Source organism: Pipistrellus hanaki (genome assembly GCF_964339955.1).
Source record: "Pipistrellus hanaki genome assembly, chromosome: 10".
In the NCBI taxonomy this organism is placed as follows: domain Eukaryota; kingdom Metazoa; phylum Chordata; class Mammalia; order Chiroptera; family Vespertilionidae; genus Pipistrellus; species Pipistrellus hanaki.
Genome location: NC_140512.1, coordinates 42959162 through 42977989, shown reverse-complemented (window position 1 = coordinate 42977989; position 18828 = coordinate 42959162). Strand labels below are relative to the sequence as shown.

At 36.8% G+C, this 18828-nt stretch overlaps 1 protein-coding gene across 1 annotated transcript in view; it reads left to right on the top strand.

The window, feature by feature from the left end:
• Window positions 1–18828, top strand: part of CNTNAP2 (contactin associated protein 2) — a 1655791-nt gene that overhangs the window by 1010618 nt on the left and 626345 nt on the right. Inside the window, exon 11 of the mRNA XM_084896487.1 lies at window positions 897–1003. Coding sequence (XP_084752613.1) covers window positions 897–1003 — 107 coding nt within the window. The remainder of the gene's footprint in view (window positions 1–896; window positions 1004–18828) is intronic.

Below are 18828 nucleotides of genomic sequence, written 5' to 3'. Positions count from 1 at the left end.
AGTTGGAGAGAGGAATTGATGAAAAAGATAAGGGCAAAGGAAAGAGTTGTGCTATTGAAGTAGAAGTATTCCTAAACAAATTTCAATTTCATTCACTATTGCTAAGATACAGACAAGCTATGCATTGTGCCTTGAAAGCTATTGTCCAGGTATAGCTCCCATTTATTTATTGGCCCTCTGTTATCCTTCTTAGTAATTATGTAGTTTATGAACATTATTTCTAAAACTTTATAAGTACAATTACTCCATTTTTCAAATGAGAAAATTGTGATTTAGAAAGGTTAAATTATATAGTCATGATTGCCCACCTAATAAATAGAAAAAGATTTGAATACAAACTTACGTTCTCCTTACTCTCTATGTTATGCTTGCTGCCTTTTTAAGTAGGTGACTTCTATTAGCCAGCGAGGCATATATTTTCTTGTCAGGCTGGTATGTTTTCATTGCCCTTGCCATGCATTATTTCACCTCAAATTGCTATGGAAAACTCAGTGTTACCCCTTTCTGACTTGGTATCGGCCTTTACAAAGAATAGGGCAGGAACCAAGATGGCTAATCATTCATCTCTCACCAGGAGGAAATTTAGCTAGTGTCTTTGTTTTTGTGCAAAATAAAACTAAAATGAAATTGTGATATGCAAATGAATCTCTCAACTGTTTGTTAATTTCTCCTGTTTACTCAAAAGTGGGAAACACCAGGCCTGTAATACATCATCTTTTGTGCGCTTGGCACCTTCCATCACAAATCATATTAATCTGCTCAAACTAACAAGGATTAATTGTCTTGGTAAGGCAAACAGGCATTGTAATGATATATTGCCCAGACAGCCTGGAATCTGGCCATTCATAAATCCCATTTTTGGTTGGTTTATTTCTGTTTGTCTCTTTCTCTGACAGATGTGTGCCCAATCACTGTGAGCATGGTGGGAAGTGCTCACAAACATGGGACAGCTTCAAATGCACTTGTGATGAGACCGGATACAGTGGGGCCACCTGCCACAACTGTGAGTGCCAATTCATCTCACTTTGAACTTGTACTACATGAGATTCCCAGATCTTTAGCTGTGCTTTAAAACTCAGCAACCTGAATTAGTCCACAAGCTAAATCACGCCATTCGGAAAAACCCAGATTTGTTGTTGTTTCTCCAGAACAGTATTCTAGTTGTCAAAATATATTTTTCATGCCTAACAACTCAAAAAAAGAGGGACATTTCTAATGATATGTAAACATGTAGTTAAAATTGGAATGCTGATCTTGGATTTGACTCAATGTGCCCAAGCCATGTCAATCTGGGTAAATTGGAAAATTATGGTAGTGTGATGTCTCTGACTGGATCCTCATTTATCAATTCATCAGAGAGGCAGACAGAGTGTAATTTGAACATTTAGTTTCTTGGAAATGGTTGTCTCATGTTCTGTCACAACTATTTGGCTACATTTATTTAGAGTACAAAAAGAAAAGTTAGAAAATGGGATGAAGCCCATTGAAGTGGTATATCTAAAATAAAAACAAAAAGAGAATTTTTAAATAAAAGCCAAAGGACCTGAAGGATGGAATGAGCAGAGCGATCAGAATGACAGGTTGATGTGAAACACACTGTGGTGGCCAACGGGCCCAAATGGAGCCCTGATTGATTGGCTCCCCCAACTTCCAATGACCCCTCCCCCTGGCTGGCCCTGCTCCCAATTGGAGAGGGGGGGCAATCAGGGGCCAGGCCAGCCAGCCAACTGCTTGCAACCCCTCTCCCCGGCTAACCTAGTCCCTGATCAGCACCCCTACAGCCTGATTGGGAGTGGGACCAGCCATCCAAAGGCCTGTGGCTGCTCCTCCCAATTGGCCCACCCCCAATTGGCCCCCATTGGGCATGTTGACCAGATCGCACCCATGCATGAATTTGTGCACCGGGCCTCTAATTAAAAATAAAATGTAACATGCAAGGGTGACTAGTAAATCACAGAAGGGCCTTGTTTTGTATAATAGCTTCACCCTGAAAAGGTAAGTAAACTCAATGTTTTATAATTCAAAGAACATTTTTAAAGGAATATTAACTCTATAATTGTAATATTAACTTTCCAAAAATGCATGCTATTTACAGAGCACTTTGGAAAACAGATTTGCCATAAAACATATAATTGAAAGAAAGTCGTGTGTGTGTGTGTGTGTGTGTGTGTGTGTGTGTGTCAGGAGGCAGGAAGGAAAAAAGATTCAGTCTCCTCAGTCATCATAATATTCTGAAAGACTAAAAATTTCATATTCAAACCCTCTTACACGGACTGCTTTCTCTTCTCTTTTAAAAAGCAAAGACAAGTGAAATATGATCAGGGTGGAGTTCTGGGGACAGTAAAAATACAATATAGTTCTCTGTGCCTTTTCTATCATTATTTATAGTCACATTCAGCCAGAAAGTGTGTTCAGAATATATTGGGAGACTTCAACTAAGGAAAACATTTGTAATTTATTTTATTGCACTTATTAATTTGTTTAGAGAGATATTTAAAAACAAGAGACAAAAAGAACTAAGAAATTAACAATAATAGGAAGATATACAAAATAATAAAAAACAGACCCTTAGTAATTCATCATCTGAAAAATATTGTTATATATAGGTATTGAGAAAGTACAAAGAACAAAACTGATATTGAAATTAGTTACAATAAAAGAGTAATAACTAAAATTTCCAGTCACACCAAATGTTCAATTTCAGAATATAATACTCATTATATAAGTTTGAATTAGATAACTTTAATAAAATTGAAGTACAGTGGTGCCTCGCATAATGAACGCCTCGCACAGCGAACTTTGGACAGGTTTTTCATGAAACCATCGGCCAAAAAGCAGAAAATGGATGAAGATGTGCAAGATTCGGTAGACTCTACTTAGTCTGTCTTAAAATTAAAAAAATGTGTGTTTTTTTTAAAAAAAATTATGTTTTTAGATGTATCTAAATAAAAATATGTCATCTTAGCATATTTTTTTTATGTCATCTTAGCATATTTTATGCTACAGAACGAATTATTTTTTTTAACATGTATTGTTATGGGAAAACGCGTTTCACATAACGAACTTTTCACATAACAAGCTTGCTCCTGGAACGAATTAAGTTCGTTGTGTGAGGCACCACTGTATTTCACTACACCAGTTTAATTTATATAGTGTTGTCTTTAAATACCACCTTTAACTCTAAGGAACTTTGTTTCTGAATATGGAAACACTAAAGTAAAATAGAAAAAAAAATGGTGGTGGTTTTAAGGGTTTCCTATTTTAGTGAACACTTTTGATATTGAATTGAAAAGAAATTATATTTTCAGCTGCTAAATAGCAAAGAATAGTATTTTTAATTTTTTAAATTTAAAGGGTTAAAATATGCTACTGGTTTAATAGTTGAGTTTTAAGAAATAGGAAAATTATAAGTATTAGAAACATCCTATGTGTGCTTAGGTTTGGCTCTAGTGCAAGCTGTAAATATAAAAAAGGAAAATTATCTCCATCCTGCTGCTCATTCCTACTCTTCTTTGTTCCATTTTTATATCTAGAACAGTAGAATTGTGCATTTTAACAATTTGACCCTGATCCCTCATTGTCTTTTTTAAATGAGGCCAAAATCTTGAAAATCCATTGTGTGCTAGATACAACTTCAAAGACCATAATGCATAATTCAATATAGAGTTGACCGTCCATTATTTTGTTGTGAGAAAAGTAATATATACCTGGTAGCTTATTGAAGGGTAAGTGCTTCCTATTAAGCTGAAAGACCAGTACTATCTCTGCCTTATTCCCATTGATTAGTTAAAAGTTGGGAATGGCCGGGACCGGTTTGGCCCAATGGATAGAGCGTTGGCTTGGGGACTGAAGGGTCCCGGGTTCGATTCCGGTCAAGGGCATGTACCTTGGTTGCGGGCACATCCCCAGTAGGGGGTGTGCAAGAGGCAGCTGATCGATGACTCTCTCTCATCGATGTTTCTAACTCTCTATCTCTCTCCTTTCCTCTCTGTACAAAATCAATAAAAATATATTTAAAAAAAAAAAAAGAAAAAAGAAAAAAAAGTTGGGAATGTCTGGACCAGTAAATAACAATGTAAAAATATATGTAATTTATGTCATTCAGTTTGGCACAAAATGTCTGGCCCAGTAAATAACAATTTATATATATATATATATATATATATATATATATATATATATATATATATATACACACACACACACACACACATATATATATATGTATATATATATATATATATATATTATGTTATTTAGAGAAAAAACTGAGACATTGTACATTTTTTCTTAGTAGGCGACTACATTCATAGCAAGAGCATTGAAGTGAAAAAACAGCAGCTTCATGCTAGCTGTGAGATGACCATTCTGTGTGCCCTTGTAAGTCTTGACTTTTCTTGGATGTCTTTTATTCCTCTCTTGACCGAATGCTTCTGGGGTCTTTTACAGTTCTAAAAGGCAGTGAGCTAAGACTTCCAGTCACTTATTCTGTCTTCTGTGGTTTTGAACTTTTTTAATGTTATTAAATATTTCACCTCATTTTCTGCAGAGGACTAAGCATCCCTTTTGAAAAGGAGTTATGTTAGTTTTATAGTACCTGTTAATGAGATAAAGAACAGCTAAGTCAAGTCTAAATTTTGTTATAACTCAATATTCAATAGAATTTCCAACATTATAATTAGGTTACTATTTCAGCACATTTTTCACATGGTCCAAGCTTGGGCAGGATGATATAGTTATTAGTGTAGTACCTGTGATCATCCATACTAGAGGCTGTAGTCCAAGGTGGAACCTAGAAGCCCTTTTATGATAGGTCACACTGCCTGACCTTGAACTTGGCTGTGCCACTTACTTACTTGTAACCTGGAGTTATGAGTAATCTCTTTGAGCTTCAGTTATCTCCCGGGTCAAACGGGTATAGTAACAGCACTCTCATAAAGCCACTGTGAGATTAAATGGGATGCCTTATAGAAGACACAGAGGTGAGTTTAGCATATGTTAGTCTCAACATATGTATGCCATTTCATTCCTTTCAGAATAATCATCCCTTTGCTCTGAACTTCTCTATCAATAATCGCCCACATTGCACTTTTTGTCATTTAATTTCATGCTGCTAATCATGGTTTGCTCTCATTTCCATGGCAGATTTGGGCTTGAAGTGAATGATTGGTTCCCATAGTATTTTGGTTTTGTTTTTCCCCAAGAGGAATTGAAGAGAATTAAAAGTGATCTGTATATGTCCTAGACTTCTCTCCTTTTGTTTATTTGCCTGTTTATACATGGACAATTTATTTCCAAACACAATCCCTATAGGGTTCAGAGGATTTTCATTTACAAACCCCAGTCAAAGTCATCCTTCGGGTAAGGATATCCCACAGGGGAATCGCAGTTGCCTGGAGATGGTCAGCTCACAGGAAAGTTCTCAGTGAATGTCTAAGAACTAACCAGCAGCATATCAGAACATGAAATCATGACAGAAAGGATAGAATGATCATGTTGGAAGTTTATTTGTTTTGTTATGTTGACTTGCCTTTACTACATTCTCCCAAATGTTAAAGAACATGTCTTTCTTTTTTAGTTTATTTTTGTTGACTTCAGAGAGGAAGGGAGAGGGAAAGAGAGAATCGTTGATTGGCTGCCTTCTGCATGCCCTACACTAGAGATCTAGCCCAACCCAGGCATATGCCCTGACTGGGGATAGAACCATGAACTCCTGGTTCATAGATTGATGCTCAACCCCTAATCCATGCCAGCCCTTCAAAACATGCTTTCTTGTGATAAAAACCATGTTTGCAGCTAGTCTTTTTCCTTCAGTGTGCACAAACACTTTTCAATTGGTCTCAAAGCTTACTTTCCAGTACTTTAAGTGCTCTTTGGGATCTAATTATCTTCTCTTTTTTTTCACATGCATTTCTTACACTTCATATTTATGGCTCTAATTTACATAAATTAAATTTTTAAACACTATGTCTCCTCTCAGGTCTTGGCAGATATTTTTATCATGCTGCTGGGATCTATCTTTGACCTTATTCACCCTTACCTATAATATTAATCCCTTATGTGGAATTGCCCTAAAAATCTCCAGAATGTCTTCAATAGTATAAAAACTTTTGGCTATTTTTATAAGTGCAATAGGATATTTGATAGATATTAGCAATATTTAGGAATAGAACTTTATAAGAATTATTGAATTTCAGGTCTTCATTCTGAGAGAAAATATTTGTCCAGATATGTTTTTATTAAAATAGAGATTCTCACCTTGCCCAGATATAGAGGCATGGCTCTTTCCAGAGGTAGTAAGAGGATATTAACTTAATAGGCCTACACAGATCTCTTTTCATTTTCAATTATGTGATTTCTGAATTTTGAAGTACTAAAAAGGAGCAGGTGCTGGGATTGTCCACAAATGCAAAACTAAAGTTTTTACTAGTCAATGTCAGAGGAAAATTGAAACATGAAAGGAAAATATTCTGCATTCTGGAGCTATTACTCTGGGTCTATAAATTTGCAAACCATAAATTACACAGCATCTTATCAACGCACACAGGAAAAGTGAGTGGATCTCAGTAGCTCACACCATGATGTGTATAATCCATTATACTCATAAGTAATTCCACATGTGTTTCAGGACATATTAATAATTTTTAAAAGAAATGAATCCTACTTGTTTGTAGCCATACCAACCTACGGCATCATCTTCTAGATTTATTAGCCCTGGGAAGAGTGGTGCCTCTACCCATTTGGAACTACCACAGACTTAGGCATCAATGAAGATAACTTGGAATTGAAGCATTGCTATCCACCCCTTCCCTCTCTAAAATGTGGTCATTGAATAGAATCATGTCCTCATGGAATTGGACTCAATCTGTAAGCTATAAATTCAACTGGCTACTAAAGACTTACTTGTATGGCTATGTCTTTAACCTGGTCTTCAATCATACTTTTCTCCTATTTTTTTCCACTGGCTTCCTTTCAGATTTCCATACATGTGCTACACCCTCTCACTGTTCCCTGTCTCCGCCACTGCCATCACCACAGGATTGTGCACATTCTTTCTCTCTGCTTTATCTGGCGTATTCCTCCTCATCCCTCAGCTCTGTAGTCACCTCCTTAGGAAAGCTTTCCATAACCCTGTGATTATGTCAAATCCTCTTATTCTAAAACATATTTCTTTCTCTTGGTGCTGGCTGTGATTTTGCATTTATTGTTGTGATTATTTAATAATGTGACTTCATCCTCACTGGACTTTCATATCTGAGAGGGACAGGGCTACTTTCGGTATCCCCAGAGCACTTTATCCCCACTTTGTCCCCAGAGCACTCTCCTCCCCCCGTATGTAGTATGTGCTCAGAATGAAGGGAAGTAAATATAGAGCATCAATATTTAAAAAATATCAATACCATTTATATAAAATTTTTATGATAGTGAAGCTATGAAAAGAGAGTGAAGCTAAAGGAGAAAAAAGAAAACAGAAAAGGAGGGTAGAGAATCAAAGATCGATTAGTGGAAGGCAGAAAGGGTAGTGATAATAAGACCAGCAAGGGCAATCCCAAAAGCTATAACATTGTAAGACATCATATAGAGGGATTCAGAATATGGGCAAATAAGCCTACACATTTCAAATAATCTTTGGGGAAAACACAGTGCCATGTTAAGACACCATTCATTAAAGTAATTTATGGAAATTTATAATAACAGTGGCAAAGTAGATTGCACTAAAAAATGTCATCTTAGATAATAAAGTATAGTTGCTACTGTGCTAGCAGATTCTGTATGAGCTATTTTAAAACATTTCATATATACATATATATCATATATCATATATCATATATCATATATCATTATATATCATCATATATCATATATCACATATCACATATCACATATCATATATCATATATCATATATCAATCATATATTATATATTATATATTATATATTATATTATATATTATATATTATATATTATATATTATATATTATATATTATATATTATATATTATATATTATACATTTTATTTATATATATATATATATATATATATATATATATATATATATATATATATATATTGGGCATCAGACATCCCCTGAGGGCTCCTGGACTTGCAGTCCTGGCTGAAGGACCCCCCACTCACCAAGTGCACAAATTTTCATGTATCAGGCCTCTAGTTTTCTCATAAAATGCTTTGTAAATTTGAAAACATCCTATATCTTTTTGTAACTTTTATTGTACCACTAAGTCTTTTTGTTGATGTTGTTGATCCTCACCTGAGAATATTTTTCCATTGCTTTTCAGAGAGTATAGAAGGGAAGGAAGGAGGGAAAGAGGGTGAAAGGAAGAGGGAGAGGAAGGGAGGGAGGGAGGGACATCAATGTGAGGGAGACACATTGACTGGCTGCCTCCCATAAGTGCCCCAACTGGGGGCAGGGAGCAAAACTGTAACTGAGGTGTAGGCTACAAATCAAACCTGTGACCTTTCAGGCTGATCAGTGTGCAGGCTGATGCTCTGGCCATTGACCATACTAGCAGGGCATCACTAAGTCTTTAATAATAACAGGCAGACAAATAAATTTTTGCCTGTTGTAAGTAGCATAAAGATACTAAGCACTGGGTAAGGCTTACAGAAAAGATCTGAGGGCTCCTCAATAGTTAAGCCAATACTCAGAGAAAAGATAAGATGATTTTTTTCATAAAAATAATGGCTATGCCAGATGATTTAGTTGCTTAGAATGAATCTGCTCTTTCTAATCTAGACATGGCATTAGGTACCCAGATCATACTTCTTTGTTATAAAGTGAACAATTACCAAAGTATTTTATATTTACCTCCTTTTCATCCTTCCATTCTATTCATACTCCATGACCTACTTCACATGCTCAGTGTGTTCTTATCATTCAAGAGTGGCTATGAGGCACTGAGTTTATATCACTTATTTATGTTTTTGACAGTAATATATTGACATCTGACTCCATTCTGCATGTGGGATAAGAGCTGAAATGTAGGGTAGAGAAAGGAAGAGGACAGGAATACTAGAATGTAGTGTTTCAAAGAACTATATAATTTCATTAACAATTCTTACAATCATAACTCCTCTTCATATCTCTGCTTCATTGGGATTGTGGACTGAGGGTAAATTGTAACACATGCTTACCTTTTACAGTCTGAGTTGAAACTTTTCATGCTCACAAAAATATTTATAAATGTAATTACGTGGAAAAACCTTAAAGTATTGTCACAAATTCTTTGTAATTCAAAGCAATTCTTTTATCTTTTTGGATTCTGTTGTCAGAGTATTGGTTTATTTTTGGGATTTTCTTCTGATCAGTTGGACAGGGAGATATCAGAGAGAGGAGGATACAGCATAGGCAGGGGATTGGGTAGAGAGTGCAACTTTTAATAGAATAGGTATAATTCAAATAATAATAAGCCTTGCTTGGTATATATATCCTCCAGATGGGAAGTTCACTTTCTTACAAGAGCTGAGACATTCAGGGAAAGAGGGAAAGGACAAGAAGTGTCACTTTCTGAAATCGCATTTATTTACAAAAAAAAAAAAAAAAAAAAAAAAAAGAGGGTCTTTTACTGACATGTTTACCTGACACCCATTGATAGAATAAGATGGAAAGGAATGAGAATGTACTACCTGGGAGGGGAATCAGAAGCCTTTCTATCTACCAGCCACAAGCAAATAAATTACAATGGATTAAAATAGTGCAGGTCATTTAGAGAAGCACAGTCAAAGACCTTTCCATTTCCAAGGCAGCCCAGTGTTCAAATTAATCCCTTCTTTCATGCCTTGCTTTGGACAGATAGCTAAGATTACTCATAGAAAGGATTTAATTTCAGTTTTACAAAGACTCTTTCAATAGTTTCAAAAATATAGCTTTCTCTTTGAATAAGGACCTTTGCAAAAGGTTGGTTTGCAAATGCATATTAACAATCAACCTGCCTGAGAGAGGAGCTATGCTCCTGCGAACTTCTCAGAGGCTAGGTCTTAAGGGAACTGACATTATTCATTAAACTCCCCTGTAGCTCAAATCCCAGGGACCGTCTTATCCAAGGTTCAGAGCAAAGAGAAAGAATAGAAAACACTAATTTCTGAACCGTTGCTAAGTTCAGTTAGGGGAAAGGCAATATGAGAAGAGTCCTGTTTACTTAGAAGATGCAGAAGGAAACTTTAGAGACATTTGTATATTTAAAAAAAAAAAAAAACCAGAAAGAATTCAAGTTAAAAATAGTGTGTTTCTCCTTTGATCCTTATATTTACCAAATCTTTTTTTTTTTTGCTTTTATATTGACATTGGTTACTATGGCTATTTCAATTCTTTAACTTTACAAGCATGGTATATAGGGTTATCTCCAATCCAAAGATGGTTACAGCTCATTCAATAATAGTATATATATTTGACTGCTTTGTATGCAGCATGCTGTGTGGATACAGAAATACAGATAAGAGTCCCTCTTCCTTATAATGTAGACAAGGCAGTTAAAAAAGGAAGCAGGAAAGTCAGGACACACTAACATATATTAGCAGAAAGCAATTGAGGTTTATGTGCCAAACTGTTATAAAGACCAGTATGTTTAACTAGAAAGAGAACAATATGAACCAAGATGGTTGGGAAAGGTTTCAAGAAAAAACCAAAAGGCTAAGAGTCTTGTTTGTGGATAATTCAGAATGAGAATAACAGAAAAAGATGTGGGAGGTGGGCCAGCAGAAGCCAAACTCCAATAGCAAAAATCCGCTTAGACTGTTGCATTTGGTCTAGATAGTGATTGCAACCAAAAGCAAGCATTTTACACACAAGTGCAACAGTTTCCAAGAAAAATTTGCTGGTTCACTTTTTTGGGTGTCCTGACAGCTGACCACTTTAAATTTTAGTTAAATGTTTTATTTGAAAATCTTTTAACTTAGTCAAGTATAAGTGAAGTTCTATAAATGTATAGGGATTTGACTAAAAAAATATGGTCTTACTTTCAAGTGAAATGAGAAAGATATTGAATGGCTTTCAGTTCCTTGGTCTCATCATATAATTTTGTCCCCAAAGTGCTATGATGGTTCCTACCAACAAAATATGACTCCTCTGCTCTTGAAAGACCTTTCTTGCCATCACAGATGCCAGCACCAAATGCCAGATGATACTGGCACAAGCAAAATCGCTGTCATTACTCATTAGCAGGCATCAAAACGTCCCAATAATACTCTTTGCCATTATCTAAGTCTACTGAGACATCAATTAAACATGTCTTACTTGCCAAGTCTCTGATCAACTTCCGCTATGATGGATAAGGCCAAGTGAAGCTATCTGATTAGATTGGATAAAAGAAACACCTCTAAGTGTTTGGCCTTGGACAGAGAAATTATTTTCTTACATCCATCCAACAAAGAATTCAGACTCTAGTAAACCCTATGTGTGTTTTCTACCATATGGCTATCTGTCAGTGAGTTTCCCCTCTTAGAGAACATTCAAGTATCCAATGTGAAGCATATTTTTCTCAGAAAATGTGAGTATATTAAGCCTCATTAATGGTTTCAGAGACATTGATCTAGACTTTCTGAAATAATAAAGCATGCATTTTGTGTGGCCAGGTTGACCATTCTGAAAGTTCCCAAACTACCTGAAGCTTGGTGAATGGAACAAGCTTTGTTAATTCGCTGTCCAAAAGGACTCTTTTTTTCCCTTGCCCTTATATAATTATTTAAATCAAGCTGACTTATGAGAGAATAAGAGTGTCCTGGACTTCCACAGGAGAGAGGTGTTCAGGAATGGAGACAGTCTTGTCCCTTTGCAATTCTGAGAGAGAAGCCTTGGATCTGAACCTTGGATGCCTTTATGGAAGGCAGGTGGGAACTGGAGGCAGTTTTACTTGCTTCCTAGTGAGTAGTGTGAGCATCTACTGTGTGATGATGGCACCTACTGGGGAGACCAGAGCTACTGGGTGTAGAAGTGAGGCAGGGACTGGGAGAAAAAGCAGAGTCAGTGAATCAGTGATGGTCAAAGTATGGTGAATACAGAAAGAATCCTCCTTCTTTTCTTGTGGACACTGCATCCACTGCTCAGAGCATACCTTCCACTAATATGAGGTACAATGTGGCATTGGCCCGGTGTTTCAGCTTTTTCTTTGCCTCAGTGACTTTGCCACAGCTCCACTGGATAGAGGTCATTCTCACTTAGCTTTATTTCTACACCCAAAACTACTTTGGGGGGTTATCGCACATTTTAGAAATAAAAACAATGATACAGAATCAGATACAGTTTTCTTGGTCAGAAATAGTATGGAAAACAAATTTATTGAGAAACATTTGAATTGCTGTTAGTAATCAGAGAAGTTTATTAAGAGAAAACATTTCCCTACACTCTATATATATTCAATGTTGAAAGACTACACAGTAGAAACATATTTGTTTAAAGACAAAGTAATTTATTTACTGTATTAAAAATCCTAAGAGACATTGAATTAGTATTCTAGTTTTCACTTAAAATGGAAATTCTCTTTCCTACTTGTCATACCCCATGCTCCCCATGTACTTACCTATCTTAAGATGCGATAAATGAATAAGGAGCTCTAAATTCTATCAGATGTGGTTCTTCGCCCAGGTATGGCTTCACTTTGACACTTGATTAACATCAATTTCACATGTGGCAATCACAAAAACACATTTAATCTGCACAAACTGTAATTTTCATGCTGGGATCATTTAGATTCCAACAGTGCCTCTATTGATTAGTTTAAGGAAACTGTGTTCCCACTGTGCTTTTAAATGAGGACTCTGAGTAGAGTCATTTTGCATCTCAGGGAACTTTTTTGTTTTTCAAAAGTACAACAAGTAAGAACTTTGATGATTGGGGAGATGGGCTTTCTGTCCATAGGCTTTAAAAAATAAGAATAAATATATGAAGTTTGAGGAGGCACAGTTTAGTAGATATTTTAAAATAGTTATTAATGTAATAGCATATTAAGATATTGGTATCTGAATTTTATGCCAATTATCTCCCCCGGTTTGTGATTACATGCTCTCAAAGGGGGAAGACATTGGTGAAGGGTAGTGTGTGGAGAGAAGATGCAAGGGAACTTGGTGAGTGGCTGGGAAGAGAAGGACTAGCTTTGAATTGAAAAGCTAACTATACTAGACTTTCTGACTTCCTTGCTTTCTACAGAATGACCTGTGGATGGTAGAGGGTTTCTGCATATTTAAAACAGAACAATCTATATCTGTGTTTTCCAATGGTCTTAGGCTCTACAGCAGCGGTTCTCAACCTGTGGGTGGCAACCCAAAGGTTGGGAACCACTAGCAGGATCACCTAAGACCATTGGAAAACACAGATATTTACATTATGATTCATAACAATAGCAAAATTACAGTTAGGAAGTAGCAACAAAAATAATTTTATGGTTGGGGGTCACCACAATAAGGAACTGTATTAAAGGGTTGCAGCATTAGAAAGGTTGAAAACCACTGATCTAGGTCATCACCAATCACCTTACACTTAAGGTAACTGTGGTTCTTTAGACACTGACTGTTTCTTTTTCATCTCTGGACAAAAGTGCCTGGATCATTGCTCAGTGCCTGGTAAATATTAAATAAATTTATGTAACTGAACTAGAATAGTACCTACATGCATGGATGTGGACCCATCCACACATATCATGTTGGAAACAGCCATACAGACATGTTTATCAGGCTCTGAACATACAAAGTCCTCTTCCCACATAATGGAGGATTTCTCTATGGGATACAGCATTTTATAATAATATCCCTCTTCCTTCTATGTAACAGAATAGATTTCCTTTTATATGATAACAAGAGGCCCAATGCACGAATTTCATGCAAGCATGGGCCTTCCTTCCCTTAGTTTGTGGTACCGCTTGCCTCTGGCACCTGGGACCCAAGCTTGCTTCCTCCAGCTGGCCCCAGGCGCCCAAGACCAGGGCTGGGTACCCTCAGTCCCGTTTTTGTCAGGAAGGACCCCCAGTCTAATTAGCATATTACTCTTTTATTATTATAGTTGTCCCTGATAATTGGCCCATAATAATTTCTCTATGCCAAATTATGCTCTATCGAAAATAACACAAGAAGGAGGCTTCCATTTGAACAGAACTGATTGCCACTGAAATCTTCTGGTGAACCAAGAGGAAAAGACTCTAATTTACTTCCAACCAGAAGAGTGTCAGTAAATAGTTGAAGGAGAGGTATTTTTTGTGCTTTTCTTGATAAATGACTTCAAGAGATGGGATGTTATATGTATCAGTTTCCTAGGTTGCCTTAACCAATGACCACCAACTGGGGGCTTTTAAAACAACAGGAATGTATTATCTCAAAGTCCTGGAGGCAGGGTCATGCTCCCTCTGAAGTCTCTAGAGTAGAATTCCCCATTGCATCTTTTTGCCTCTGGAGGTTGCCAGCAGTCTTTGTTGTTCCTTGGCTGCTATAGTCTTAACCTCCAACCTCTACCTCTGTCTTCACAGGGCCTTCTTCCCTGTGTGTCTCTGTATCTGTGTATCTGAACCTCCCTCTCATTTCTCATATACAGACACTAGTCATTGGATGTAGGTCCCATACTACTCCAGAATGAATCATCTTAGCTAATTACGTGTACATAGGGTATTTCCAAATATAATCCCATTCTGAGTTTTAAGTGCATATAAGATTTTGCAGGGCACTGTTCACTGCACTGCGCATGCTCACGTCCATTCTTATATGTAGTTCCACATGTCTCCTCATGCTTTCCTACCTCCCCACTTTTGCTTACATCATCCCCCCAAATAGATTCCAAAATGCTCTCCTCCTCATTTTTACCACATTTGAATGTTATACTCTATAGGGTCTCTTTCTATTTTGTGCTGTTTTGTGAAATTTCCTCTAATCACTCCAGCTTAAAGTGATTGCTCATTTTGTCTTCTTTCCACAGCAATTATTATCAGCATGTTTTCTCTATTTTCTCTCCCCAAAATGTTTTGTTCAGTTTTCCCCCCTGAATGTAAATTGTGTAGACAACTATCCCCATATTTTTTTTTAACAAAACCTAGTAGTCAGTATCTGTTGATTAACTTTTTAAGTTTGAACATGCATTGTGAGTTGAAGGAACTCCAAAGTAAACAAAGAAGGAAGCATGTTAACTATTGAATTTTACATTCACAATCTCATGGAATCATCACAATTGAAAGTCAAGGAAGATGATATCATTCTACTTTACAGATTTAAACACTGATGTGCAAAGTCCATGGCAGAGTTGGAATTTCAAACCCTTCATGCCCTGTCTCTTCTGTGAAATGTGTATTTTGCTGCACTGTCTCCCTTCTGGCAACACCCTTTCAACTCTTAGAGCCTTGAAAATTCCTAGAACATGGAGATTGTTTTGAGACACAGCCTTGAAAAGTTGATTTTCCATTGGAAGGTATAGTAGAGGAGCCATGCCCCATAGTTCATAGCATTGTCCTCCCCAGATATCATCAGCTTGAGCACAGCTGCTGTGAGAGCAAGTTAGGGAATCTTGGAGAGAAAGAGGGTGCTCACTTAGTTATGGGCATGTGTATGAGATCATGGGGTTTCAGCATGAAGATATTACAATCACTACACTTTGTAAAGGCAATATAAAATCATTACAGAACATTTGGAAATCTCAGGCAGACTGTATTTAAATTATTTTACAATATGTAGTTTGTATTTGTGATATATTTACATCATTATAACTGTGTATGCATATACCACTTGAATATATAACTGGTGGACCTTATGAATCAGAATAGCTCATTTTCAAGGCATTTTTGATTAGTGGAACTCTGTCCTTTGTTCTTTTGGCCATTTTGAACCTGATTAAATGTGGATTCATGCTCCCTTCCTCTCTCTCTCTCTCTCTCTCTCTCTCTCTCTCTCTCTCTCTCTCTCTCTCTCACACACACACACACACACACACACACACACACACACAATGATGCAAACTACCACAAGTGATTATGGCTGACTTTTTACAAGCTAACTTTTTTGAATTGATCACTCATTCTTAAAATACTAATGTGATATACCTTCCCATGCATCCTTTCCTCCCCTCTATGAAGGATGGAGACTAGAATGTTGCACAGCTCACTGAGCTCTGGCTCAGAAATGGTTCTCTCAGCACTGTCCTGACATTATGAATGGCCCTGATGTACAAAACCAGAATAAAATAGAATTAAAACCCAAAGTTAATTTCAAGCTCCATTAGAAATTAAAGGTGTTGGGAAAGAAATCAATATTTTCCTGGTACAAAATGACTAAATTCAAAGCAATTAATTCTATTATTTTGTAACTTCTAAAAACTATAAAGGACCTTCAAATTATGAAATGTTGCCACACTCACACATATACATGATATGTGACTAAAAATAATGAGAATGGTTTTCAGAAGCTGCATGGAAAAATCTATTTATTACCATGTAGTATGCACATTGAGATGTGTGTCTTCAAATAGAGCCAGTTATTCTGTAAAATTCGTTGTTGTTTTCAGCAATTATCAACACTCAATTGTAAATCTAGGAGGATTTAAGGGACAGAAACAAGGCAAAACAGCAAAGATATTTATTTAAATGAAGTGAATGTATCCATTTCCTCAAGTTTACTTTCTCTGTTTTCCAACATATTTGTTTTAACAAAATGCTGTAGATCACCTAGCAAATAACCCTAAAACACTGTAGTCCCAACTAGTCTAAATTATTTTGCAACCTGTAAGAGTTGTATGTCATAAAAGACATTAAGCACTTAGTAGAAGCTTTTTCATGTCAGAATCACTCCCACTTCTTCCCTGCTCTGCTTCTAGGAAAGTCTGAATTAACAAATGGAACTAGTGTAGTTCCAGAAAGATCAGTCAAATGGGCTCAGCTTGGACATTGTAAAGGGACACTTGTTTCTTTCCTGTTGTCCAGAACAAGCTTCATGACAGTTAACTCAAGCAGCTCTTATTCAGCAGTCAAGGGGGAACAATGATAAAAGATAATATAGGGCTATGCAAGTTCTTACCTAAGGAACTATCATAAGCCTTTTGGTTAAACCTTCCTCTCTTTGTAATAAAAATAGTCAATATGATAGCAATAGAAGATGCCACAGCCAGGTATTGGGATCATTCTAAGACTTTTCAGCAAAAGAGAACAGAGTGAAAGCCTCGTGTCCTTCAGCTTTCTAAGCATGGACATGTTCTTCCAGTGGCTAATATTCAACTCTTCTATCTTTCAAAAATGGCATATTTAAAAAATCGATTAGATATTTTTTCCTTAAAGTTGTGACTTGTCTGACCAGATGATATCAAGTTGGGTTTCAGGAAATGAAACCCAGTGACCCTTGGCCACTGTCTTGGTTCTTACTATTCAGAGTTTTGCGCTGGTTTTAGCAGAGACAGATGTGTAGGACCACATTAATTCTTGACTCTTTGAACTTCCCTGCTGTTCAATTTTTCCTTGCTTCCTGAGATGTTTTTAAAAAGAGAGTAGATGACAGAGTAAGACATACTGAAATTCTAGTTCAACTCTCTCACTTACTGTCTGTGTGATTCAAGGTGGTGACTTAACCTTTCAAGCCTCACTTCCCACTTCCTGTATAAGAAAAATAAAATACTCACCTGGCAAAGTACTTTGTTTAGTTTTTTTTGTGTGTGTGTTTTTTTAAAAAGAATTTAAAGTGTATGTGAAGTGGATGCTCCTTAGCAGGTATAGTGTGGGTCCTCAAAAGTGGTAGCCATTGGTGTCATCATGGATCTTTATTCCCTGGTTGCCAGGGACTTCATGTTCTCTCTCTCTCTCTCTCTCTCTCTCTCTCTCTCTCTCTCTCTCTCAACTTTATTTATCAACTTCATCTCAGAAGAGCCTCACATAGCAAACATTAGGGCTTGCAGATGAACATAAGTCAAGTGAGTGAAAGGAAGTAAGGAATGTAAGAAATTACAAAACCGTGACATGGGGAGGATAAGAATGAGGAGTGCGTATGTGTAAAGCCTAGGACTCTCTCAACATTTCTCATAAATACAGTCAATCTGCAGAAGTTGTCTTTCTTTGTTATCCCCTTACAAAGTCAGCCAACCCTCACCATGGTTCCCATCTTCCCTACTTCACTAAATCTGCTCCCAGTGCTGACCCATATTGGCAAATCGGTGTTAAGTCATATAAATAGGAAATTTATATGTTATATAAGATCCCTCTACTTGTAGCAGCTTTCTTTCTTTCTTTCTTTTTTTCTTTCTTTCTTTCTTTCTTTCTTTCTTTTTCTACAACTCTGCTAGTTCTTCATTTCAATCTGGGTTGATTAAAGCCATTGCTTCTTAGTCAAAATCTTGTGGCCCCATACTGAAATAGTAATGCTCCTAACCTGCCCTCTGGCCTTCCTTCTCACCTATATGCTACCCCTTACTTCCCCTAACCATGTCTTCAATTTCATTAAATAGTGAAGTTTCCTTCACCTCTATCGTTAGTCCAGAAAATTCCACTAGATCCACTAAACTGCCTAGAGGACAGTGACTGGCACACAGTGGGAATCTGTATAAACATCTCAATATCCTACATATAACAAACTCAGCGTTTTGAAAATAAGCATATATTTTTCTTCATTCCATCCAGACTTGCCTTTCCTTCTGTATTACCTATAAAGTTAAATGGTCACTGAAGCCTTTGGCCTGAAATCTCCGCATCTCATCACTTTCCAAGTTCAGCATATTCTGTGTCTGGAGTATCATTTGTATCGCACCTTGCCTTCCTACATCTCAGCTCAGGCTCTCCCCACTTTTGTATCACTCTAGGGACCACCCAGCCCTGATTTGAAAGCCTTTAGTTGATCCTTCACACATCTGCAGGACTGAAATTT